This window comes from Barbus barbus, assembly GCF_936440315.1.
Source record: "Barbus barbus genome assembly, chromosome: 1".
NCBI classification, from domain to species: domain Eukaryota; kingdom Metazoa; phylum Chordata; class Actinopteri; order Cypriniformes; family Cyprinidae; genus Barbus; species Barbus barbus.
In genome coordinates, this window is record NC_136729.1 from 35,915,353 (window position 1) to 35,942,971 (window position 27,619).

Below are 27,619 nucleotides of genomic sequence, written 5' to 3' on the forward strand. Positions count from 1 at the left end.
GCTTCCCCTCCCCTGAAATAAATAATTCTCAAACTTCTCTTCTAATCAAGAGGAATTCAGCGCTCTCAACCATCAAGCCCAGATTCCAGACAACCTATAACTCTGGACATCCTTAAAAAATACATCCAAAATCTCTGCACAGGGTACCATTCTATCCAGACCGCTCATACCCTCGACGCCATGTTTTTATTGACTTTCTTTAGTTTTCTGAGATGCTCAGAAATCGCAATAACCTCTAAATTCAACCACAAACTCCATCCGACCATCTCTGATTTGTCCATACTCGATAGCGAAACTATCGCTTACTTTATTAAGCAAAGTAAGACCGACCAAGAAAGGAACTTTTTTAACCTTCCATCTCCAATTCAACCTTATCAGGGTCTCTTTTCTTATTTCCAACTCAGGAACACTCAAGCTAAATCCGCACTGGACCCTCTCTTCGTCGACGACTCTAACCACCCTGTCACACGTTTTTGGTTCCAAAAACACTTAAAACTAATCCTTACTCAATCAGACTTACCCGCAGAAACATTTTCCAGCCATTCATTTTGCATCAGAGCAGCAACTACAGCAGCTCAAAAAGGCCTCTCACAGAATGGTTGATGGTCATTAGATGCTTTTAAAAGTTACATCAGTAACATCAGGTATAATCAACTGCACATAAAGGAAACCCATATAGCCCTGATCAGTAAAAAAAAAAAAAAAAAAAACTTTTTAAAATCACGTTGTTTACTCGGGTAATCGGAGGCTCTCCTTTCCAATGCAATAAGTCAGCTTCTTGGACTTTTCGGAGATCATCTACTCTTCCCTGTGGATGACTTCTGACCTACTTTCTGTACGATCTGAATTTCTGCGCTTTGAATTTTAAATATTTAATTTGATGTTCCGAATTTCTTCTTCATCTTGAAAACTTGAAGCTGTATTTTTTAAAACTGGATATTTGCAGTCAAAGAATTCAGAACAAAAAATCTGCTGTTTGAAAATACGTCTATTAAAAAAACTGCCATAAAAAAAATTAAATTGTGTTAAATTTCAAATGTTCATTATTCAAGTAAAAAAAAAATCAAATTCAGAACTATGTTAAGTGCCACATAATATTCAGTTTTGTTAAATGACACTTGTCAATAATTCAAATTAACAAAATTCAAATTCAAATAATTTTGTCATATTATATGCTCCATATTCCTGCTTCTTCCATCCTGTATCGCTTGTGTTTGACCGACGTACGGAGTTCGACTGGGCTATCGGGCTTGCGCTTCCTGCTTCTTCCATCTTGTGTCGCTGATGTTCAGCTAACGTGTGCAGTGTGATCGGGTTACCAGGGTCCGGATTCACGAAGAATTCTTAAGAAGAAATTTCTTCTTAACTGCCATTTTCTTATTATTTTTTAACTTAAGAAAAAAGTTAAGAATATTTTGTATTCCCAAACATTCTTCTTAAGAATATTCTTATCTTTTTTCTTAAGATTGTTCTTAAGACAAAAATGAAGAAGAATTCAAATTCTTGAAAAGAATCTTCTTAAAAATCATCGTAAATAACTTCTTAAATTTAGGACAGCCCCAGACTTGTCTTAAATCCAAAACAGTAAGTAACAGTAATTATTTAATGAATTTATTGGGTTATTTCAAATTAATTGTTATATTTAAGCATTACAACAACATTAGCTACATATAGCCTAATACATAGTATGACTATTAATAGCGATGTGCGCAAGTTTTATTGACCTTGATAAAGCTTTCGATACAGTTGATCATTCTATTTTGTTATCCAGATTACGTAGTATTGGTGTGTCTAATTCAACTGTTTTGGTTTTCTAACTATTTATTTAACAGATCCCAATATGTAAAGATTGACCAACAATTATCCGTACCATTAACTATTAATAAAGGGGTCCCTCAGGGCTCTGTGTTAGCATCAGAGGAGGGCTGCGCCTGGAGGAAAACTAACCACTGGCCTCAGGCAACTGGGAGACTGGGCAGAGAACAGGTCAGACACTTGACAGGACTCGACTTGACCAAACAGGACAGGACCGTACTTGATCGAACACAACAGAGTTGTCAATAGAAAGAGAGGTGGCAGAATGGCTGCGTAGCACAATAATCTGACAAAGAAGTCTAGAAACTCACAGAGAGAAATAGAGACTAAGGACCTTGACGTAAGGACGTCTCCAGCCGACGTAAGGAAGACCCTATCTAGGATTAACCCACGCAAGGCTGCGGGTCCTGACAACATACCTGGCCGTGTTCTGAGAGACTGTGCTGCACAGCTGACAGATGTCCTAACAGATATCTTCAACACCTTGCTGAGTCAGGCAGTCGTCCCCACGTGTTTCAAATCCACAACAATCATACCGGTACCAAAGAAATCACCTGTGTCCTGTCTCAATGACTACCGTCCCATAGCACTGACTCCAATCATGATGAAGTGCTTTGAGAGGCTAGTCATGCATAACATCAAAACCAGCCTCCCCAACACACTCGACCCGCTCCAGTTTGCATACTGTCCAAACCGCTCTACGGACGATGCAATTTCCTCCACCCTCCACCTGGCTCTTACCCACCTAGAAAATAAAGACTCCTATGTTAGAATGCTGTTCATTGACTTCAGCTCGGCATTCAACACAATAATCCCACAACAGCTCATAAATAAGCTAAACCTGCTGGGCCTTAACAATTCCCTCTGTAACTGGATCCTGGACTTTCTAACTGGAAGACCTCAGTCAGTCCGTGTCGGCAACAACACCTCGAGCACTACAACACTGAGCACAGGTGCCCCACAAGGCTGTGTGCTCAGCCCGCTGCTCTTCACACTGCTGACCCACGACTGCACTGCCAAGTTCAGCTCCAACCACATCATCAAGTTTGCTGATGACACAACAGTGGTAGGTCTCATCAGTAACAACGATGAAACGCACTACAGAGAGGAAGTGGCACAGCTGGCTGAATGGTGTGGCACAAACAATCTGTCCCTCAATGTGGAGAAGACAAAGGAGGTTGTGATGGATTTCAGGAGAAACTCCGTTGACCACCCCCTACTGACCATCGACAGCTCGACTGTGGAGAGAGTCAGCAGCACTAAATTCCTGGGGGTGCACATCACAGAGGATCTCACCTGGACCACCAACACCATGTCACTCTCCAAAAAGGCACAACAGCGCCTACACTTTCTCCGCCGGCTGAAAAGAGCAAGTCTCCCTCCACCCATCCTCACCACATTCTACAGAGGCACCATTGAGAGTGTGCTGACCAGCTGCATCACTGTCTGGTACGGGAACTGCAGTGCTGCTGACCGCAAGACCCTCCAGCGGACAGTGAACACAGCTGCAAAGATCATCGGTGCCCCTCTCCCCTCCATCCTGGACATCTTCCTTACACGATGCTCCAGCAAAACCAACAGCATCGTGAAGGACTCCACCCATCCCTCCCACAGTCTCTTCCAGCTCCTACCATCAGGAAGACGGTACCGGAGCATCAGAGCCCGCTCCGCCAGACTGCTCAACAGCTTTTTCCCCCAGGCTGTGAGAGCCCTGAACTCAAACCACCCCGCCCCCCTCTGAAACCCCATGCAAACCCCTACCTCCTGAACATGGACCACCCCCCACCCCAAACCTTACCACACCAAAGAAAAACTGTATGGAACTTTAATTATTAATTTAAATTTAAATTTTTCTTTACACTATGGACACTCTCCTCTATGTGCACTATGGACACTTTACACTATGGACACTCACACTCTACACTATGTGCACTATGGACACTTACACTTTACACTATGTGCACTATGGACACTTACACACACTGCTGCGTGTGCACAATCTCACAAAAAACTCAGCAATATATGTATGTTTACATGCTCATGCACTACAAATCATCCTGCACTGTTCCCCAACCAGCTGCTGACTCAAATGTCTCTCTTTGCACATGTACAGTATTTGTGAAGCATTCGTATAGTTTGTATTTTTTATCTTCTATTTTTTAGTTTGTATAGGGTAATATTTATGTGAAGCATTCGTATAGTTGTATTTTTGATCCTTTTAGTTTGTATAGGGTAAATACTTATATATAGTATACTTATAGTTAAATCTGTTAGTAGTGTATAGGTTTATAGTGTTTTTTTTTACTTCATTGTTGTAATGTCTGTATTTATGTAGCACCGTGGTCCTGCGAGACACGACATTTCGTTCCACTGCATGTCCCCACATGTAGCGGAATGACAATAAAGCTCAACTTGAACTTGAACTTGAACTTGACTATGGAAAAAGGGCCAATAAATTTGGGCGCTAATTTTCACAACGGAGATTGAAGGGGTAGGTTACTAGTGGACAACCGCACTCTCTGACCACAAACATATCTAGGGGCTTTAGAACGATGGCGATTAGCGGCCCGACAGATGCGTTCTCTAGTCTTACACAATATCCTCCGAACCCTCTTCCAGGTAAGCTGGCAGCACATAATAAGGGCTTGGACAGAGGGGACAGAGTTTTCCAATTCGTGCACGGAGAATAGCGGCGGCTGCTAACCTAGACGACAGTGAAGCGGAGATATCCCAGTGGATGACGACGGCAGCGAGTTCTAAGCTTATTTGGTCCAACCCAGCTGCTCACACCAGGAAGAGGGGTTGTGAGCAGCTAGAGTACGGAGCAAACGCCCGAGAATTTGATTGACGCGATCAGCTTGTCCATTAGTCTGTGGGTGGAATCCCGACGACAGACTAACCGTAGCTCCGATCTGTCGACAGAATCGGCATACGTAACGGGCCAAGGCCGGCCACCAAAACCGCTGATGGACGGTGGCCAGAGTACCCCTAATTCCAGGGTGCACAATGAGCTTTGAGGCGTGACTCCAGCAGAGAACCGCGTTACGAACGTACCTGGGCTCTCTTAACCTGCCGTTCGATTCCCCAGACCACAGTCCCCACCACGAGACCATTGGGCAGAATAGTCTCTGTGGCAGAGCCGTCCTCAGAAGAACCGAACTGCCGAGAAAGCGCATCAGGCTTGGTATTCTTTGAGCCGGGTCTGTAAGAAATGGTAAAGTCGAACCGCCCAAAGAATAAAGCCCATCGTGCCTGTCTAGCGCTTAATATTTTAGCCGAACGAATGTACGCTAAATTTTGGTGATCAGTGAATGGCTGGGCCGCCCCCTCTAACCAATGACGCCACTCGCCTAATGCCAACCGACTGGCTAGGAGTTCACAGTTACCCACATCGTAATTGCGTTCTGCGATGAGAGAAAAAAGCACACGGGTGAACCCGGTCGTCCTGTGATGAGCGCTGCAAAATCACTGTTCCCACTCCTGTGTTAGTTGCGTCAACCTCTACAATGAATTGTCTTGACGTGTCAGGAGTAATCAGGATTGGTGTGGAAGAAAATTATCTCTTAAAACGATCGAAAGCCTCCTGAGCCACATAGGACCACGTGAAACGGGACTTGGTCGACGTGAGGACCGTAAGAGGGGTGGCAACCTGACTGAAATTACAGATAAAGCGACGATAAAAATGAGCAAACCCCAAAAATCTTTGGAAAGCTGTACGAGAGTCGGGGACAGGCCAGTCCATAACAGCGCTCACCTTAGCTGGATCCAGTGTTAATTTTGGCAGGCATTTTTGATTTAGTCTTAGTCTTTATCTTGAGACGAAAAAGCTTAATAGTCTTAGTCACATTTTAGTCATTTGAGTCTTTCATAGTTTTAGTCTAGTTTTAGTCGACAAAAAGTAGTTGCATTTTTGTCAACTTTTAGTCATTACTTTTAGTCAAACTGCAGTTACCAACATTTATTTTGGTAGCTATTTTATATGTAGTATTCAAACAAAAAGTCATTAATTCTTCTCTATTTAGACCAAATCAATTAAGCTTAGTTATGAGAAATTTGAATCAACAAGTATTAACAAGTATACATTTATTTAACATCTTTTGTTGGTTAACATTTATGACAGATAATTAGGAATGCTGTCCATTTAAGACGGAAGGTATGCATGTAATAGCCTACTGACATACGTTCAGTTTTCACCCACCTGTTTAAGCTCACTTAAACCATAACGGACTGTATTTCCGTGAGATACTCTACATGATAGATATTTGGACTGCTGTGTGTGTATTTGAGCACTGAGAACTGATCGCGCGCTGTATGAGAACTGAAGAAGTGGAGCGTGCGCGAGAGAGAGCACTTCTATCAGCGCGTTTCCGCCTATCACTATACATCACCGCCTTCACTAACTTTAAGTTAATCGACAATGAATTGTGACTCCCGGGAAAAATGGGACGTCTGGTCACCCACTCCCTAACACTTCGGGTGCTGAGGCCATTGTTTCAGATCGCTAGTTCGCGTTTTGGTAGCCTATCCGTCCACCGCGGCTGCCATGCAATGACAGAGACGCACATTTTGAAAGACAAGACAGTTAACTTAGCCTATAGGATGTATTTTGAATGTCCAGTAGTCCTCAAATAACATTTTAGTCCCGTCTCGTCTTGTTAACGAAGACGCGCATAAATTTCGTCATAGTTTTTATCATCAGATATTAGTTTTAGCTCGTCAACGTCTTGTCTTAGTCACAGAAAAAAGGTTCGTTGACGAATATTTTTCGTCGTCGTCTTCGTCAACTAAATTAACACTGGCTGGATCCATACTGATGCCATCAGCGGACATGACTGAACCCAAAAACAAAACCGAACTGGCATGAAAAACACATTTCTCAGCCTTCACAAAAAGACAATTCTTTAACAGACGTTATAGCACACAACGCATGTGCTGGATGTGTTCCTGGAGAGAAGGCGAAAAAATTAGAATGTCGTCCAGGTACACAAAAACTAAAATATTAAACATGTCCCTCAGGACATCGTTCACCAATGCTTGAAAAACAGCTGGGGTGTTGACAAGCCCGAACGGAAGTACCCGGTATTCAAAGTGGCCTAAGTCAGAGGTCCCCAACCACCAGGTCGCGACCCACTACCGGGCTATTATTGTTCGTAAATTATTTTTCAAATTATTCTGTATTTTCGTTGTATGCATTTGATATCGAGTAGTAATTTGACGATTTCATGTTCAATCAGTAAATAAAAGATTGCTCTGATCTGTCATATAGGCTATTAGGGCTTAAACGTATCGCAGTTGATCAAATCGGTATGCCGCGCTGTCTGAAATACATCTCTATGCTTGTGCGCGCTTCGGGTGTGTGCCAGTACAGCACGCACAAGCATAGAGACGTGTTTCAGACAGCGCGGCATACCGATTTGATTCCTCTTTCATGTATCCCTGCGTTTAAGATACATATGCATGGGGGGTTGCAGTTACGTCACAATACTGTGATATATGTTTGTATGTCTCAAGAGATTTTAATTCTCCAGCCAGGCTGTTATTGTAAATAAGATCTTGTTCTTAATTAACTTGCCTGGTTAAATAAAGGTTAAATAAATAAAAAAAGAGATTCAAACAAATAAATAATCAATAAATTGAACACAATAAAAAATAAAGACTGCATGTGACGTCACTCGCGGAAGTGCAAGTGTCTGAGAGTGCAAGTTTATTTATTTAGTCATTTAGCAGACGCTTTTATCCAAAGCGACTTACAAATGAGGACATAAGAAGCAATCAAAACCAACAAAAGAGCAACAACGTGCAAGTGCTATTACAAGTCTTGGTTAGCCTAATGCAGTACAGATAATTATTATTATTATTGTTATTTTTTAATAAAAAGACATAGATAAAATACAATTAGAATAGATAGTGCTAGAGTTAGAGGGTCAAGTAAAGATGACCCTCTAACTCACACTTAGATGTTCTTGCTTGTATGTAACTTGTACATACAAGCAAGTACTAGTACTGAGAGTGCAAGTGCAAGTGCAAGTCTGCAGCCAGACCCTATTTTCCATCCGACGCATCAAACCGCACCTCGTATTTGGCCGCAAGGGTGACTCTCCCTTCTGATGCAGCAGAGCCGCAGCTCCCTTCGGCTGCAGAGAGAGTCCCTCTATCAGTCGCGTCTCCTTGCTTATTCAGCATCAGACAGGGCTCTCCCTTCCGGTGCAGCGGGGCCGTGGTTCCCGTCGGTCGCAGAGTGACCCCTCCGTCTGTTGTTTTGAGTTACGCTGCGTACTCGGCGTCAGACAGGGCTATCACTCCCGGTGCAGCAGGGTCACGGGCTCCCTTCGGTTGCGTGGGAGCCCTCCATCCGACGCGTCAAACAGCGCCTCGAATATCCTTGCCTATTCAGCATCGGACAGGGCTCTCCCTTCCTGTGCAGCAGAGTCTCAGCTCCCTTCAGTCGCAGTGTGAGCCCTCTGTCTTTCATTTGAGTCACGCTGCGTACTCGGCGACGGACAAGGCTCTCCCTCCCAGTGCAGCAGAGCTGCAGACTCCCTTCAGTCGCAGTGAGAGCCCTCCAGCCGAGGCATCAAACCGCACCTCGTATTCTGCTGCAAGAGAGACTCTCCCTTCCGGAGCAGCAGAGCCACAGCTCACTTCGGACGCAGCGAGAGTCCCTGATTTGATATCTGCCATCGTGCTCCTCATCTAGCCGCATGTAGGGCTCGCCAGTCCGACGCTGCAAGCTGCAGCTCCCGTCGAGCACTGCACGAGCTCTCGGGTCGCCATGCCTCCTTTTTTTTTTTTTTTTCAATTTTTAACCCATATCTCTTCACAGCATGCATATTTTGGGGGGCAACTAACATTTTTGCTCTCTGGCTGCTGTTCTATGCCTTAAAGCTTCTTTTGGGGAGTTATCTGGGTTCGGGCCATATTCCGGGCTCGGAGCCCTCCCCCAGGACAGCACGCCAAAATATGCTTACTATTTGCTATCAGATTAGATGTAATGGTGAACTTGTGAAATTATGTTTTATTAACAAGGTTCGGGAGGAGCACGATCAGATAATCAACTAATTTGGCGCAGGTTCAACTCGTTTAGCTAACTATCCTAACAAGCACAATACGTATATATACATATGCAGCCTGCCTACCTCTCTCCAATTACAGTTTTCTGGTATCCCTCCTCCACCCCAACTCCTCACCCCTAATCTATTTGTATCCCATATTAGGGATAGGGGGAGTTCTCTGGGTTCGGGCCATATTACGGGCTCGGAGCGCTCCCCCAGGACAACACGCCAAAATATGCTTGCTATTTGCTATCAGATAAGATGTAAGGGTGAACTCGTAAAACTGTCATTAAAATATGTTAATATAAAAAATTATTTTAATAAGTAAAGATTCTGAAAGCATTGAAGGAGATCCCATAATAATTGAATATAGATTTACAGTAGTAACAACAATAATATTTTATTATATGATATGATTAATATCATGTTTTTAAATATGATGGTTTCATTCTAAACATGGTGATTATCTCTAACATAGACACCCAACATAATATATGATATTTATCTGAATCTAACATGGAAGAGTCATGGAAGAGAAATGGAAAAGTCATCTATTAATTATCGTGTTAATTACTGTGCCTTTACCCCCAACAGCAGAGGCGCTTTTTACACCAAATAACATACTTTGACATATTCTTCCGTTATTTAAAAACAGTTGCTTTAATTATCTTAAACAAAACTGAAAATTGTTAAGAAGACCTTTGTCTCAAAATATATGCATTAATTTTAGGGATTCTAATTTGCTACTTTAATCTACAATATTAGATTAAGTAAGCACAGAATCAATGTTGCGCTGCTGCCTTCGATTGCGTCAAGGATCAGACAAATATACACATGCATCATGAAAAACAGATGTTCTGGAAAGTGCTACACCATGTTTTTGTGCCATCTAGTGGTTTAGATGAAAATAATATCAAAGGTGCCTTTTACCCCGGGGCGCCTTTAGCCCCATTGTACCCTATCACTAAACTTCAGTTTAAATCAGTAAAAAGTGAAATGTTCCTTATTTGTCTAGCAGCTTGTGCCCTCCCATGTTAGATGTCCCATTATCAAAAAGGAAAATGGTTTGGTCTTCTAGTCTGGCGCTTGGCTAGACTTTAGCTATTAAAAATGCTATACTGTATTGCAGAAAACAAACAGTGGCAATTAGCTTGAGACACGGCTGTGGACACCTGTTTGATGTGCCGATTTTTAGTTGCTAAGCAATTGTGCATCTATAAGTGCCGGTCAAAGTGATGAAGGAATGATGTTAAAAACATAAATAGCAATCAAACCAGCTGGTGAGATTAAAATTGTAAGTGTGAATATTATTTTCTCATTTTCTCTCTTTTTCTTGATGCTTGCACTTTATCCTTATGCTCTGGAGGAGCAAAGCGGATCTCACAGGGTTTTTTTCCACAAAAATAAGTCATAAGGGCTTTGTAAAATTTCTAAGAAACCTCTTGTAACGGGGCGAACAAGACGTGAGGCGTGCGGATCCATTTGCAAGGCTTTATTCAAAGGCGAGGTCACAAAACAAACAAGGTTCATAATGGCAAACAGGAACATCACAGGCAAGACAAAGAGTAATCCTAGGGCAAGCGTGGGTTGACGATCGGCGAACAATATCCAACAGGGCAAGACAGAGAGATAATCCAGGTACACGAGCAATAGTCCAAAGGCAGTGCAAACAGAGTCCGAACGGCAAGACAAAGGGTTAATCCAAGAAACACGAGCAAGAATCAAAACACGAGAAAACACACAAGGCAAGACTATGACAACTACGTGGGAGAGTGATATACGCTGCACAATACTCAGCAATGACAGAGAGGAAGTCCAAGGCTTATAAAGCGTGTGTGATTTTGTGATCAGCTGTGTAATCAGAGCAATGTGAGATTGGTGACAGCTGTGTGTCGTCAGTGCAAAGGATGATGGGAATTGTAGTCCAATGGTGAAGTGCAACAGTGGTGTAGTGCAAGAGTCCATGTGGTGAGCGGGTGACCTCTGGTGGTGAGAGAACGTAAGTTCATGGACCGGATTTGTGACACCTCTACCAATGGTCTGTTACTGTTTTTCATAAGATCATGAGATCTGTCTAAGAAGCAAAAAGTGATTGTGATTTAGCAAGAACACCACTTCTTTGATGCTTTATGCATACAGCTCCAGGATGATCATATAAATTATTTATAAAGCTCTAACAATACAAGTCATTTGGCATATTTCACTTATTGAATTATTAATGAAACTGAAATTGAACATTTAAGATTGCTGCCTGTAATGAATGGTCCATGTTTGGGTCTTTTTTTCTCCCATGTCTATTAAAGGATTAGAGGGCAAATAGAAGTCTGAAATGTTATTAAGTATTCATTTATAAACACTGAGAACTGACTGAATTGGGGCAACACAGCAATATCAACCATTCTTATTAAAGGAATAATTTAGACCCGCATCAGTTTATTTATTGTTTTAATGTCTCAGAAGGCAATGGTGTTTGTTAAAGAGCTCTCAAAGGAATTAAATAAGTGCATTTGCTGTCAGTGTCAACAGTCGATTAAAGGTCCTCAGCTCGCCAAATTAAAACTCAAACTGTCCACAAGTCAAAATTCAGGGAATTAAAAATTCAAACCTTGTGCGATGAAGGGTGTCTTGTCCTCTGGGGTAGGAAGGGAGTCAGGCCGAGGGGTCGGTGCAGGGGGGCGGTTCACTAATACTACAGAGCTGCTGGATGTGAGGATGGTGTCATACTCTTCCCCATCTCTACCCAGGGGAGTATAGACATTTTCATCTTCATTGTTTTGGATTTCCTCATTAGGATCAACCAACCGAAGATTACCTGTGTAAAGTAATGGATGTCGATTTTCGAAACACCAGCATTTAGATGTAAATAATGAGGGACTGAATTAAAATACAAAGTTTAATATAGTATATATGCACATACACACACACACACACAACAGGTCCCATGAGTGAGTCATTGATTGATTCACTAAACCAATTCATTCAAAACATTGATTGGTTACACTTTATTTTAAGGTGTCCTTGTTACAGTGTAATTATGCATTTAAATACTGAGTAATATTAATTAACTACATGCACTTACTATATGGTTAGGGTTAGGATTAGGGTTTGTTTTAGGGTTACTTGCATGTAATTATGCATAATTAATTGTTATTATAAGAGTATGTATATGTAACGTGTAACAAGGATACCTTAAAATAAAGTCTTACCCACAAATTCATTTCAGAATAAAATAAATAGTGCTACTCAATCAGAAGGCTGAATCCACGTGAGGCTGAGTTCTATTCACTTGTAATAATAACTTCTACTTCTTCCCCTTCAATATTGATTATGCACATTATGCATTCAGTGTTATGAATATATTCATTAGAGCAGAAAGGGAGAATTAACAGATAGACAAGATGAGCTAATTCCACATCACACATTGAGGGACATGAGAGACAGCTGCCTTGATGAAGGACATGAGCGTAACATAATTTTTTCCAAATGTGCTCTCTTGTTGTGATGAATAATTTAAATATTGTTGTGGGGTCAGATAAAGAATCTGAAACATCAGTGGACTGACTGACATACAAGTAGTAATAATAATAATAATAATAATAACAACAACAACAAGAAAGGAGGAGAATGTGAAGACTACAATTGATAATGAATGTGATTTTTATTTATTATTTATATATTTATTTATTTATTTATTGTGATGCTATGTAGAAAATGTTTGAGCTTGATTTTTGACTCCTTCTCAGCATTGAACGCTAGAATTAAATTGTCTACTAAGTAATATCAGCCATTTATGTCAATGGTATTCAGAGATGAAGCCAGTAATACTAATGTTGTGATATTAGAATAACAAATCCTTTTAGATGTAATAGTTTACACAATACACAGTAGTGTTCATTTAGATAAAACTGACTTTCTTATATAGTACAATAAGCAGTTGGTGTTAACAAAAAGTAGAACAAAAATTTTAATTGTATATAAACTATTACCAGGGTTGACACAAACATACCTGCTCTGCCCATCAACTCATATACACCGGTGTCAATGTTGCCATCATTGTCATCAAGTATCTATGGGAACATTATTAAAAACAAATGAATGACAAACTAATGATTAATGATCATTATCAAATTAATGATAATGATAATTAATAAAGACTTTAAAAGAGCATATATGTGACCGAAAAGGAAAACACCAACCTTATTACATTTAAACATCAAAGTACAGAAAAGATTCAAATGTTTGGTAAAACTGCTGATGTACAGTAGGTCTTCTGTGGTGATTTAGATCTAAATTGAAATTACCTTTAATATGACACAGTCTGAGAAAAGACAAGATAATCTGTCTAGTTTACTAATGACAGATTGTAAAGTTGTTTTATATCATTTAGACCTTGATTCAAATCCAACAATTCAGCTATGTACATTTGTAAAGACTGCTCCTATAACCACTGGTGTAGCAGGAGTTGCATGTGACTATTGCAAGTTGCGTTCACTGCTCTGCAAGTTTTTGCCAAGCTTGCAGAATTGATTTGTAAATGCCACAAAGTTGGTCAACAGCAAAGCGATGGTTATTGTGGAAACCACTGACATCCAGTTGTGTGGGGGCTGTTATTATACAGCTAACAATAGGCTTTTTCTAAACCAATTTTACTCCATTCAAATAATAAATACAAAATGATGAAAGTAGGCACACTACAAAGTGTTAACTTTTAGTGTAATGCATACTTCATTCTGACTGCCTCTCTGTATTTCTGTTCCTTAGCAACCTGCTACCATCCACTTGCAATAATAATTTTTACTTCTTCCGCTTCAATATTGATTACACACATCATGCATTCAGTGTTATGAATATATTCATTAGAGCAGAAAGGGAGAATTAACAGATAGACAAGACAAGCTAATTACGCATCACAGCTGCTTGGATGAAGGACATGAGCGTAACATCATTTTGTCCAAATGTGCTCTCTTGTTGTGATGAATAATTCAAATATTTTTGTGCTGTCAGAGAAAGAATCTGACACATCAGTGGACTGACTGACATATAAGTAATAATAATAATAACAACAAGATTGGAGGAGAATGTTAAGACGACCACTGAAAATAAATGTGTTTTTTTTATTTATTATTTATATATTTATTGTGATGCTATGTAGAAAATGTTGTTTGAGCTTGATGTTTCATTCATCAAGGAGCAAATATCAAGCGTAGCATTAGTTCTGGCAGGTCACATAGTCAAGCTCGTATTAGCTGACTCTCAGCTGATCCTTGTCTATAGGGATGCAACATCTATCACCACACCCATATATAATGTCCTTCAGTATTATCAGCAGCTTTCGCGTTGCTCAATAGCTAATTAAATGGCAAATTTGGCAGGCAAACCCTGTTATCTCACCAGAAATTGTGCAATTGGGAATTTAGCAAGAGGAATTCGTTCCCCCCGTGGAGTTCACCTCAGATTTATTCAAGTTTGTCGACTTCGTCGCATTGATCATAAGCTGCCTGATTGGAGGTGACTGAGATAGTATTGCTTCTAGCATCGGTGTATTATTGACACGGACTCCTTGAATTATACTAATGTGACTGACTCAAGTATCTGACAAGCCTGTTCTATTTAGTTGTATTGGAAACATGCTTATTCTTAAAGCTGGATAGTGTATTAGGAACATGCTAGTCTTAAACTGTAGTTGTATTAGGAACATGCTTGTTCTTAAAGCTATAGTTGTATTGGGAATGTGTTTGTTTTTAGGCTCTGGTTGTATTAGAAACATACTTGTTCTTAAAGCTGTGGTTGTATTAGGAACATGCTTTTTCTTAAATCTGTGGTTGTATCTGGGAAATAACCTTTATTTAACCAGGAAAGAAAACTGTTGTTGTTGTCGTGTAAGCTTCTCAGATATTGGCTACATACTTGTTAGGTCATCTGGTTAAGTATGCGGGTTTCGGCAACATACTCGTTGGGTCATTGGGTAAGGGCAACATGCTTGTTGCTTAAGGCACTGAGATTTTCGCTGTCATTTTGTGTTGGGGGCTATTGGCATATGGTTTGTGTTGGGGGGTTATCGATGCTCTCCATGCTCTCATCCATGCAAGGCTGCATGGATGTGCAGGGAGTTCTTGCCCAGAACAGAACCATACCGCCAGTCCAAACTGTATGCTCATTGTCAATATTTGATGATAGTGGTCCTGACAGAAATAGTGACACTGGCATATGGTCATACATTTTTACCCTAACACTACATTACATCATGCCCCAGGCTGGGGCTTCTTTCACCCTCAGTGTGGGGTTAAATGATTACATGTTTTTTAAATCAAAACAAACTTATTTTACTATATACAAATGATTGCATGATTTTTACATCAAAACAAACTTATTTTACTTTCTATCCACACTGTGTATGCATATATTTATACAACAGTTATTTCTAGTCCTCGAATCTGATTGGCTAATAAGAGTGCGATATTACAACCCGAATTCTGGAAATGTTGGGACGTTTTTTAAATTTGAATAAAATTAAAACTTAAAGGGGCCCTATTTTAACGATCTAAGTGCATGGTCTAAAGCACACGGCACAGGTGCACTTAGGGCAGGGGTGTCCAAACCTATGGAAGCAGAATAATGACAATAGTTTTTGAAACATAAAGCATGCTGAATTCCACAAATCGAAAAAAAGATGCATTGCAATCAACAGTGCTTGCATTTTAATGCCTTGTATTTCCGGGGCTTGCATCCTGAAATTGAACACAAGCGGTGCACATCCGGGATCCGCAGGAATAGCAGTAGAGCACCGATGCATGATCTCCAGCTGATGTCAGCCGCTCACCAGCAGGTGGCGCAATCAGCTGTTGATGAAGGCCATTCATTCACAAAAACTGATTTGGAGAAATGGAGCAAGCGCTAAGTAGAAGTTTTGATGATTTTTTAAATCTTTATTTCGGTTGCTTAGTTTCTGTAACTTTGTATCATGGCTTGTGTGACTGTGCTGTAATACTGGGGTTCCCCGTCACACGCCAGGATTGCGTAACCGCCTCAGTGATATAACTAATACAGTGATACAAGACCTCAGATCTCAGAACACACTTTTGTTGATGATTATGTGATCTATATCCACAGTGAAGCAGATGTGGAATATGAACTACGCGCAAGGTTTCACGCTGTTTCCCTCAGAAATCGGTTAAAGAAAACGCGTAGCAATGACAGCTATTATTAGGCTTGTTTGAGATCAAAGGCGGATATTGCGTTATTCTCACTCATGTGCTGTGCTGCTGATAAACGTGATATAATTTCAGTTCTGTTGTTTTTATATGTATATAAATATGATGAACAAAACACTCAAAGTGCTTGCTATTTAATCCCATACGAAAGAAAGGCGTATTTATCATCCATTTCTACTTTGGATGATAAACTCGTTATCCAAAAGTTCGAGTCTCGGGCCGGCAGGGATTGTAGGTGGGGGGAGTGAATGTCCAGCGCTCTCTCCACCCTCAATACCACGACTGAGGTGCCCTTGAGCAAGGTACCGAACCCCCAACTGCTCCCCGGGTGCCGCAACATAAATGGCTGCCCACTGCTCCAGGTGTGTGTTCACGGCTGTGTGTGTGCACTTTGGATGGGTTAAATGCAGAGCACGAATTCCGAGTATGGGTCACCATACTTGGCAGTATGTCACTTCACTTCACTTTAATACAAATTTTTATAGAAATATGACAACAGTAACATATGTAACATCTCACACAGAGATTGCACTGTTATAGTGTTTGGGAATATTCAAGAATAATTTAAAATACACAATCACATGAAATCAGATAAAAAAATAAAAATAAAACATTTTAGCAGAGAACGCAGCATCACAGTTGTGTGAACAAATGATGTTTTATTAACAAGGTTCGGGAGGAGCGCGTCAGATACTTAGCCTAATTAACACAGGAGGTTCCCACTCCAGTTAATCAATGTCCGGCTATAAATACAGCTGACATACCTCTGTTCACTCGATGGATAATCAGCATCCCTCCTCCACACCTTCTCCACTCAAAGAAGGTATCACTAGAGTTCTCACCACACTACGGGGGGTGTACTCTGGGTTCGGGCCATTCCTGAGCCCGGAGCCCTTCCCCAGGACAGCACGCCAACTACGCATTACCATACACGCCAAATACGCATTACCTTACTCATGCTAAATATATGTAAGTGTGAACTCATGAAATGAGCTGTGTCGTCAGTCAGTCGTTTCCCATCATGCTTTTGAGCACAGTCGGTGGAGAGCAATCCGACAGCCGCCTCGTCGTCCCAAGTTTTTTATTTTTTATTTTATTTATTTATTTTAAAATATGTCTATGGTAACTATTATTTATTTGTTTTTCTCTTTATATTTGTTTTTTGTTATTACTATTATTTAGGTATTTACTGTTTTGTATTCTGGCTGTGTATGTATTTTATTGCTTTGACTATTTCCCCTGTGAATGTTATATGTTTAATAATAAAAAATAAACACTTTTCTAACTGGCATGCATCTCGCGGTGATCAATGTTGATGCAGATTTTGCTCATCTCAAACAAGCCTATTAAAAGACCAAACTCAGATCTTACTGATCATGCAAACAGATGAGGATATGAACGCAAGCTACTGAACGCGCAAAACCGCACGTTAATTTCCCATGAAGAAAACACTTAATGTGGTTTGTTGCCTCAGTGATATGATTAAATTCAGCATCTAATTAATCAAATTTGTTACTGTATATTATGTACATTTAAGCAGATGAGCCTAGAATATAAGCCCCACAACCAACAAGTTTCACCAAACTTTTTTTCTCCCACAGAATACCAAGCGCGGTAGTTTTAGGTTTGATATTCGCCTAGGCTGCTTTAGGGACCGTCTGCACATTTATCTCACAGTACAAAACGAAGTAATAATTTATTTAATTTAAATGTAATTATTAAATTTCAATAATTGATTCAAATGATTATTTATTCAAACATGTTTACAGTAAATTAATAATTTACTCAAAATGACTAAATAAATATTGCAAGTATCTCACCTTAGACAATACTTTCCCTAAGTATGTACACTACACAAATATTTTAAAGAAAAAAATACAGTAATTCACCAAAATTTAATTTTTCTGCTCCAAATGTTGTGTTACTAGTGACCAGACTGACTTACTACAGTTGAAATTTTGCCAACATCTTCCTCACTGTACATGCAGTATATAATTATTCTTAAGCAATTACTGTAATTCACAAAGCTTTTTTTTTTTCTCCAAAGTTTGTAGTACATTCCTAGTGACTAGACTGACTTACTATAGGTCAAATTTTGCTAATACCTCTATTAATGTACATAAAGTACATCGACATTTTATACTACAACCTTTGGAACATGAACAATTGCTTTTTGGGGTTCTTACTGATTTTTTTGTTTTGTTTTTGTTTTAAATAATTGTAAATTGTACATACAGTAAGGGAGATATTGGCAAAATGTCAACCCACTACAACCTGTGGAACATGAAAAACCCTTATGTAGTTTTTTCAAAAAATATATTTGTGTATTGTTCATACCATAAGGGAGATATTGGCAAAATCTAACCTGTATTAAGCAGAGGTGGGTAGTAACGAGTTACATTTACTTCGTTACATTTACTTGAGTACATTTTTTGGTAATACTTTTAGAGTATATTTTAAAATGGGTACTTTTACTCTTACTCAAGTATATTTTTAGAGAAAAAACGGTACTTTTACTTCGTTACTGTGGGCGACTCTCCTCGCAATACAAGTTAAAAATGCTTCGGTTTATTCCAAACGCGCCGTCTACTTTTCTCTGGGCAATGAACGATGCCCATTCGTGAATGATTCATTCTTTTGAGTCGATTCTGTTTAAAGGCTTTATCAAACCATTTGGCAAACCGGTGAATCGGTTCGCGAATCCGTTTGAATGATTCATTCAGTTCACTGCCGCACGCGCTCATCGCGCTGAGTCTCTGAAGCGGTTCTCACTCAGATAACAGAGAGTTTAAGAACATCAAGAGCGATGAAGACGTGGCTTTGGATCTACAGTCAGTTGAAAGCAAATCTGCAAAGGCTTGTTTGCTAGAGCTATGAAGATCTTTTATTAGATGAACACCGCGTGTGCTGTCTACTGTTCTACAGGTATAGGCCACGATACCACTATGACATTACCAGTTTGTTGTACATGTACCTTACATTAAATACAATGTATAATTTATACATTAAATAAGCTGTCACAGAGTATGAAATGAACACCCGCGGAACCTGCGTTAGCTCTGCGCAGCGGCGCGCGGCCTGTTCTAGACACAATGAATATAGGTGACTTATATAAAGCAATCAAGGTCAAGCGCAAAGCGCGCACATCAGGATTGGTGATGAATGAGAAAAGGCAAGTGAATGTAAATTGTGCATATTCCAGCAACCACGCCGCTAGTTTCAGTTTCGCTTTAAATATTTAAGTATTATTATTAAATATTTAAAATATATGTTTATGGTGAATGCCACTATAATTTGTGTTTGTTTTTTACTTATGTTTTCGTTCTTTTTTCTATTCTGAACACTGCTAAATTTACAGGACTTTTTGTGGAGTGTAGGGAATATAAAAACATGTTTCTAATGTTTGTAAACGTTTTGTTTATTTTACATTATTTCTGAATGAAATGATAAAATGTGTCTTATACATAGACTTGTACACCAATGCAACTTATCTGTGTGTCATAAAGTGCTCATAAAAATAGGTAGAGATGGTACAAGAATAGAACTGCCATGTATGTACAAGTATACATAGTACAGTAGTAAGTGAGTGTCAATTTAGAATAAAAAAATAAAAAAATAATCAAAGCTTCATTTGTCATAAACATATTATGCGGCCCCTCACTTAATGTGGAAAATTTGATGTGGCCCTCGAGTCAAAAAGTTTGCCCACCCCTGACTTAGGGCATTTCCGAATTCACTTTTGCTAGCACAATGACAGGAAAAACGGTCTGCGCTCCCGGCGCGTGATCTAAAAGGGTTGTCCCTATTCTCTTAATGAGTGTTTGAATGAATGTGTTTTTGGGCATAAAATGCAATAAACCAATCAGAGTCTCATCTCCCATTCCCTTTAGGAGCGAGTTACGCTCGTGCCATGGCGGATTCGCTATTTTAAGGCGCACAGACTGAATGCATCTCCAGAGAGCAAACATCTGCTCATGCGCAAGTAAATAGGTAGGCTAATTCTGATACATGCAATGACTATCCATTATGACATGTATGACATTTTTATATTTATGTTGCCTACACAATAATATTATTTTACTCTGTAATTTTTTATATTTGGCATGTTTGTGTACTGCTGCATGTCCCTGTGTGTAATAAGCATATTGAACGTGCGTTGTGGACCCGCCCAGAGGTGCATTTTCTACTAACGCGCTCTTTAAATAACAAAACAAATATTACGCCATGGACTTTAGACCAAGTTGGTCTATGGCGCAGTCTACTTTCAGTTCCTCAAAATAGCAATGCGCCAACAATGCGCCTGAACACACATGGGCGCAAATGCATTTGCTATTTAAACAACGCAGCGCAGGACGGGAAAATAAGAACTGCGTCGGGCTGAAACTAGCAAAAACACTTGCGCTGCATTGCGCCGGGTGTATGATAGGGCACAGAACATAGAGAACATAACAAATGTTTAAACGGATACATTTTACACTTTTGTCCACTAAATGAGCTCATTTCAAATTTGATGCCTGCTACAGGTCTCAAAAAAGTTGGCACGGGGGCAACAAAGGGCTGAAAAAGCAGGAAATTGTGAAAAGATTCAGCTGGGAGAACATCTAGCAACTAATTAAGTTTACGGACATCAGGTCTGTAACATGATTAGAGAGGCAGAGTCTCTCAGAAGATGGGCAGAGGCTCTCCAATCTGTGAAAGAGTGCGTAAAAAGATTGTGGAATATTTTAAAAACAACGTTCCTCAACGACAAATTGCAAAGGCTTTGCAAATCACATCATCTACAGCAGGGGTTCTCAACCTTTTGCTAGCTGGGCCCCCCAAAGCTGGTTCACATCCCACATCCCAAACACCACCTTGCATAGATAGATAGATAGATAGCCCTAGGCTATTATTTTTAGGCCCACATTATTATTATTATTATCATCAGTAGCGGTAGGTAGGCCTATTATCATTACTAGGCTATTGTTATAATTGGCAGTAGCACCAGACTTCTAATGTGAGCTTGCAGACATTATTATTATTATGAGTAGTAGTAGGCCTATCATCATTACTAGGCTATTGCTATATAATTATATGACGTTACATGCTTTATTTTTGTTGTTGTTGTTATTATTATTATTATCATCAGTATAGGCCTATTATCATTACTAGGCTATTGCTATAATTGGGAATTGGCACCAGACCTCTGATATTAATTTATGCTTTATTATTGTTATTATTACTAGGCCTAATAGTAGGCAACATCTGCATTTTTTACAGAAGCTTGCAGGTAGGTGATGTTAATGTGAGACCTGAGCCTGCTTTGCCTTGCAAAGATCCTCAATTCTTGGCTCAATGTTTGATAAACATAGCCTCAAATCATCCTCGATTTGTGCAAGATTGCGGTATTTCGTTTTGAGTGCAGTCATTTTTGAGAATCCTGCCTCACACAAATATGTCGACGCGAAAGGAAGGAGAATCTTAAAGGCGACGTCACAGAGTTCATGATATTCCTGCATCAATGCTGCCCAGAATGACGAAAGAGGGCAGGAGCTAAAGAGTTCCTTCAGTCTACTGTCACTCTTCAGCTCAATAAGCTGTTCCTGCATATCAATTGATAGCTCGTTTGCTGTGGACACAAACGGATCTCGAACCCACGCAAAAGAGCGATAATCCTCTTTAAAGTACGTCGCAAATTGTTTTCTCATTGCTGACAGGTGCTCAGACGCTGATTGAAATAGGGAGGAGAAATCGTGTGACGTGCCTGCATCAGTGATATATTATGGAAGCCCGTTTCCGCCAATGAATAAAAAATAAAACAAGGTAATTGCGACTTTTTATCTCACAATTCGGACTTTTTTTCTCGCAATTCTGACTTTATAACTCGCAATTCTGACTTTATAACTCGCAATTCTGAGATATAAACTCGCAATTCGGAGATATAAACTCGCAATTCTGACTTTATAACTCGCAATTCTGACTTTATAACTCGCAATTCTGACTTTATAACTCGCAATTCTGAGATATAAACTCGCAATTCGGAGATATAAACTCGCAATTCTGACTTTATAACTCGCAATTCGGAGATATAAACTCGCAATTCTGACTTTATAACTCGCAATTCTGAGATATAAACTCGCAATTCGGAGATATAAACTCGCAATTCTGACTTTATAACTCGCAATTCTGAGATATAAACTCGCAATTCTGACTTTATAACTCGCAATTCTGACTTTATAACTCGCAATTCTGAGATATAAACTCGCAATTCTGACTTTATAACTCGCAATTCTGACTTTATAACTCGCAATTCTGAGATATAAACTCGCAATTCGGAGATATAAACTCGCAATTCTGACTTTATAACTCGCAATTCTGAGATATAAACTCGCAATTCTGAGATATAAACTCGCAATTCTGACTTTATAACTCGCAATTCTGACTTTATAACTCGCAATTCTGAGATATAAACTCGCAATTCGGAGATATAAACTCGCAATTCTGACTTTATAACTCGCAATTCTGAGATATAAACTCGCAATTCTGACTTTTTTTCTCAGAATTCTGACTTTTTTTCTCGCAATTGCGAGTTTATATCTCACAACTCTGACTTTCTCGCACCATAGCAAACCACTCTCCGTGTAAGGCTTTGCAGTACTTTGTTCAATTAGCTGAACTATATATTGAACTAGATGAATGTTGCGTCCGAATATGATTTTTGAACAAACATAAAAATTACTCCTTATTCTTTATTTCTGTGTTTTGCGCTCACGGTTTGGACAGTACCATTACCGCCGGGCTTTCAGACACAACATTCTTAATTTCTTTATAGTTCTGAGTTTGAGGCAGCTTCTATCGCATTATTTTAATAACAGCTGTCAAGTAAAGCGCGTATATTGTAACACGAGAGTGGATATATATGAATGCACGCAGGTGGATTTCCTTCACTCTCGCATAAAGCGCGCTTTCATCTCTATGTTCTTGCTATAGAATTATCTTATCTCCTGTATTTAATGTTGTAAGATATCGACCAAGCAAGACATCCCCAATGAAAATTATAAATAAAGGATTCATTAATTTTATTATTATTATTTAGTCAATGAAGAGTTCAGATGCAAAAGCCATAAGTGCCATCTGAAATGTTATTCTAAAATGAGCATTTTTCTCAGGAACAGGTTCTTTTCATTGTCATTAAAGTAAAATAACTGAATATAAACGAAAAATACTAATTTTAGAAGAAAATTTCAGATGGCATTTAAGCTTTTGCATCTGAATTCTTCATATATAATTGACTAAATAATTTTCATTTATTTATAATTTATTTATAATTTTCATTGGGGATGTCTTGCTTGGTCGATATCTTACAACATTAAATACAGGAGATAAGATAATTCTATAGCAAGAACATAGAGATGAAAGCGCGCTTTATGCGAGAGTGAAGGAAATCCACCTGCGTGCATTCATATATATCCACTCTCGTGTTACAATAATACGCGCTTTACTTGACAGCTGTTATTAAAATAATGCGATAGAAGCTGCCTCAAACTCAGAACTATAAAGAAATGAAGAATGTTGTGTCTGAAAGCCCGGCGGTAATGGTACTGTCCAAACCGTGAGCGCAAAACACAGAAATAAAGAAGAATGAGTAATTTTTATGTTTGTTCAAAAATCATATTCGGACGCAACATTCATCTAGTTCAATATATAGTTCAGCTAATTGAACAAAGTACTGCAAAGCCTTACACGGAGAGTGGTTTGCTATGGTGCGAGAAAGTCAGAGTTGTGAGATATAAACTCGCAAATGCGAGAAAAAAAGTCAGAATTCTGAGAAAAAAAGTCAGAATTGCGAGTTTATATCTCAGAATTGCGAGTTATAAAGTCAGAATTGCGAGTTTATATCTCAGAATTGCGAGTTATAAAGTCAGAATTGCGAGTTATAAAGTCAGAATTGCGAGTTATAAAGTCAGAATTGCGAGTTTATATCTCAGAATTGCGAGTTATAAAGTCAGAATTGCGAGTTTATATCTCAGAATTGCGAGTTATAAAGTCAGAATTGCGAGTTTATATCTCAGAATTGCGAGTTATAAAGTCAGAATTGCGAGTTTATATCTCCGAATTGCGAGTTATAAAGTCAGAATTGCGAGTTTATATCTCAGAATTGCGAGTTATAAAGTCAGAATTGCGAGTTTATATCTCCGAATTGCGAGTTATAAAGTCAGAATTGCGAGTTTATATCTCCGAATTGCGAGTTATAAAGTCAGAATTGCGAGTTATAAAGTCAGAATTGCGAGTTATAAAGTCAGAATTGCGAGAAAAAAAGTCCGAATTGTGAGATAAAAAGTCGCAATTACCTTGTTTTATTTTTTATTCATTGGCGGAAACGGGCTTCCATAGTGATAAAGTCTGCAAGGCTGGGGAACATGTCGCAGTTCCCTCGACTGATGCGGCCATGCCAGAGGTCTAGTTTTTGTGTGAAGGCGTGCACTTTGTCTGCAAGGAGCAAAATATGAGTTTCGCAGCCTTGCAAAGACAGGTTGAGGCCGTTCAAGCGGTCAAATATATTGACCAAATAGGACAGAGCCACATAGTGTCATCCAGATGCTTCGCCAGATCTGATTTGATTTCTGTCAAAAACCACTTCACCTCCTCTCGCAGCTCATACAACCGCTGTAACACCCGCCCCCTGGAGAGCCAGCGAACTTCAGTGTGCAGAAGCAGCTGTTCATGCCCTGACCCCATCTCCTGGCAGAGGACCCCAAACAAGCGAGTGTTTAGCGGCCGTGATTTGATGAGATTTATCATTTTCACGGATTGGTTCAGCACGGAGTCAAAAAAAAACGGCATTTTTTTAGCAGCTAGTGCTTCACGATGAACCATGCAATGTGTCCATTTCACAAGTGGAGCTACTTGCTGAACGCGAGCAGCTAGGCCACGCTCACGCCCCGTCATTGCCTGCGCACCATACGTGCATAGGCCAACGCATCGGTCCCAAGAAAAACAAAACTTGGAGATATTGCTGTTACAACAATTTATTGTTATTTATTTATTAACAACATAAATGTATTTAAACACGTTTGTGTGTGCGTGGCTGCGTGCGTGCGTGTATTTCACAAAAACTAAAGGAAAGCTTTAACTGTAGCCTATATTCTGACTAGTTTATTTGTTTTATATATATATATATAGATATATATATATAAATAAAACTAAATACGACCTCGCGTTTTATACGTTTGCAGCCTCTGCAACTTCCGTCCGTCATAAAAATTAATTCGGATGGGTTCGATTTTCTGCATTTTTCGCATCCGTAGCAAATATTTTGAGGGCTGTTTTTGACAATTGAGAGCCACCAAATGACGAATATGAAAAAACGAATACGGCAGTTTCGGACTCAGTCAGGGTGCAAGGACCTTAAACTTTTGAGGCTTGCGCAGCTTCTCGAGGAGAAATCAAACAAATGAGCGCCGTTTTCTAAAGTCTATGAGCGCAGCACACACAAATAAACTAAATTGACATACTGCAGTTAAATTTCAAAATGTGGTGTTTTTATATTTATAACATTTGAATACAGTTCAGCAACATACATCACACGACCTGACGACCAAGAGAGCTGACAATTGACCATCACTTAATTTACCATCACCTCACGATTTAAAATGTGACACTGATTTCATATGACAGTTCAACAAACAAGTTAATAATATTAAGTCACTTACATTTTTGATGAAATAATGACTGTTTTGGTCTATTTTAGCAGCGAAAATAGATCCGATGAATCCAAACAAAGATCACAGCATAGCGCATCTCACAGCAACACTCAATCGTGTTTTGAATGATTCAGTGTTTTGAACGAATCGGTTGAGTCAAAGATTCAATGACCCATGCACAAACATCTGTCTCATTCTTGATGAATCGGCCGTTTGAACGATTCGTTTGAATGAACGACTCAATGACTCGCTTAATAAAACCGCTTATCACCTGCATTTGCGCTCACTATCGACAAACCAATTAAATTTGTTCAAAACTTAAAAAAAAAAGCTTTTTTTTTTTTAAATCAGTCCAAACACATTTTAATTTTTATTCAGGAGTTATGTATATACAAAACTATAACTTTTTATGACAGTAGTTTAGTGATAAAAAAAATTTGCTAATTTTATTTTTTCAGTTTTTTTCCCTCCCATCCTGTAGCCTACAATATTGTGAATGAAGAGGCTATATTTATTTCATCAAGCAAATTTGCATAAATATTGACGAACACAAAGAGTTCGCTAACATTACAGCAGTACTGTTTGCAAAAAAACAAGACACACTCACACACAAAACTTTTACAATCACACATGACGATACAATAGGTAAAATGAAACCGTGGTTCAGAACAACACAAACAAATCATAGAAAGATAAAAACAACAATTGTCATACTGCTACGACTAAGTCTCAAGCTAATTTATTTATTTTTTGGTCTGGTTTCAGAGTCGCCCTACTACAGTGGAAAACTTTGTGATTTATACAGTAGCCTATGAGTCTTCAAATAATGAGGTGTTATACCTGTGAAACAGAAACAAACAATATTCGACATGCGCTAGAATCCAAAACTTTAATGTAACTCTAATGAGTTTGTTTCACATTCTGTAGATTATCTCAGTGAAGAAATCTCAGTTCGCTTGCGTTTTCAGGCTAACAGCTGAAACGCGGACTTATGCTAAACCTAATTTTCTGTCCTTTAGGTTTGGTGAAATATATGTTATAAAATTAACGACAGGCATGACAACTTTGTAAACGCTTAACAAACAATATTTAAGCTAAATACATGTTAAGATATTTAGAAGGGGGAAAAAAATATATACTAAAATATTTCAAGGGACCGTGCTGTTGAATACAGTAACTTCGCACTGCATTGTTTTAATAAAAGCGGATCAATTATGAAGACAATCGTGACAAAACACAGCCGCTGTTGTGCGTGTTTCCCCAGGATCAAACCTTTTGGTCAGATGAATACCTAAAACGTGTCTGTGTGCTGGAGCAGACCGTCTAAAACGGCCAAAAATGCGCACCTTTCAATGAATTCAACTACATGACGTCTGTGATTTATTTATTAAAGACCTGTTTAGAGACGCGTACAAAGAAAATAGTGTTTCCACACTATCTTCAACTTGTAATGTGCAACTTTGTGTTCTAACTGACATAGATGTACATGTAACGGAGAAACGGTAAGATCGGGGGATGCTTGTGTCTGATGGCCGCTTTGTAGACAGCGCAGAAAAAGATCTGCAGTACATCACAATCTCGGTTTAAACAAACTCTTGTAGAAGGATTATTCTTTTATTATCTTATAATGCATTTGTTCATGTTTTCCAGCAAGCACTCGCGACATGATTGACCGAATTCAGAGAATAGTCTTCATCTAAAAAACAATGAAAAAGTATAGAGTGGTATCAATATATTTAGAAGAGAGGATTTCAGTATTAGTTGTTTGTTATAAGAAAAAAGTAATTTAAAACAACATTTACAAAAATAAACCCAGATGATCATGAGTGGGTTTTCTGTATTCATATGATAATTTTTT

At 39.1% G+C, this 27,619-nt stretch overlaps 1 protein-coding gene and 1 long non-coding RNA gene across 2 annotated transcripts in view; one reads left to right on the forward strand and one right to left on the reverse strand.

Annotated features, from left to right (window-relative positions):
* Positions 1–27,619, reverse strand: part of LOC306871044 (B-cell scaffold protein with ankyrin repeats-like) — a 170,796-nt gene that overhangs the window by 24,178 nt on the left and 118,999 nt on the right. Inside the window, exons 8-9 of the mRNA XM_079418714.1 lie at positions 12,874–12,934; positions 11,473–11,679 (exon numbers count right to left, since the gene is read on the reverse strand). Coding sequence (XP_079274840.1) covers positions 11,473–11,679; positions 12,874–12,934 — 268 coding nt within the window. The remainder of the gene's footprint in view (positions 1–11,472; positions 11,680–12,873; positions 12,935–27,619) is intronic.
* LOC306871056 overlaps positions 18,770–27,619 on the forward strand; it is a 47,419-nt gene continuing 38,569 nt past the window's right edge. The window contains exons 1-2 of the long non-coding RNA XR_013784308.1: positions 18,770–19,003; positions 19,969–20,068. This is a non-coding gene — a long non-coding RNA (uncharacterized lncRNA). The remainder of the gene's footprint in view (positions 19,004–19,968; positions 20,069–27,619) is intronic.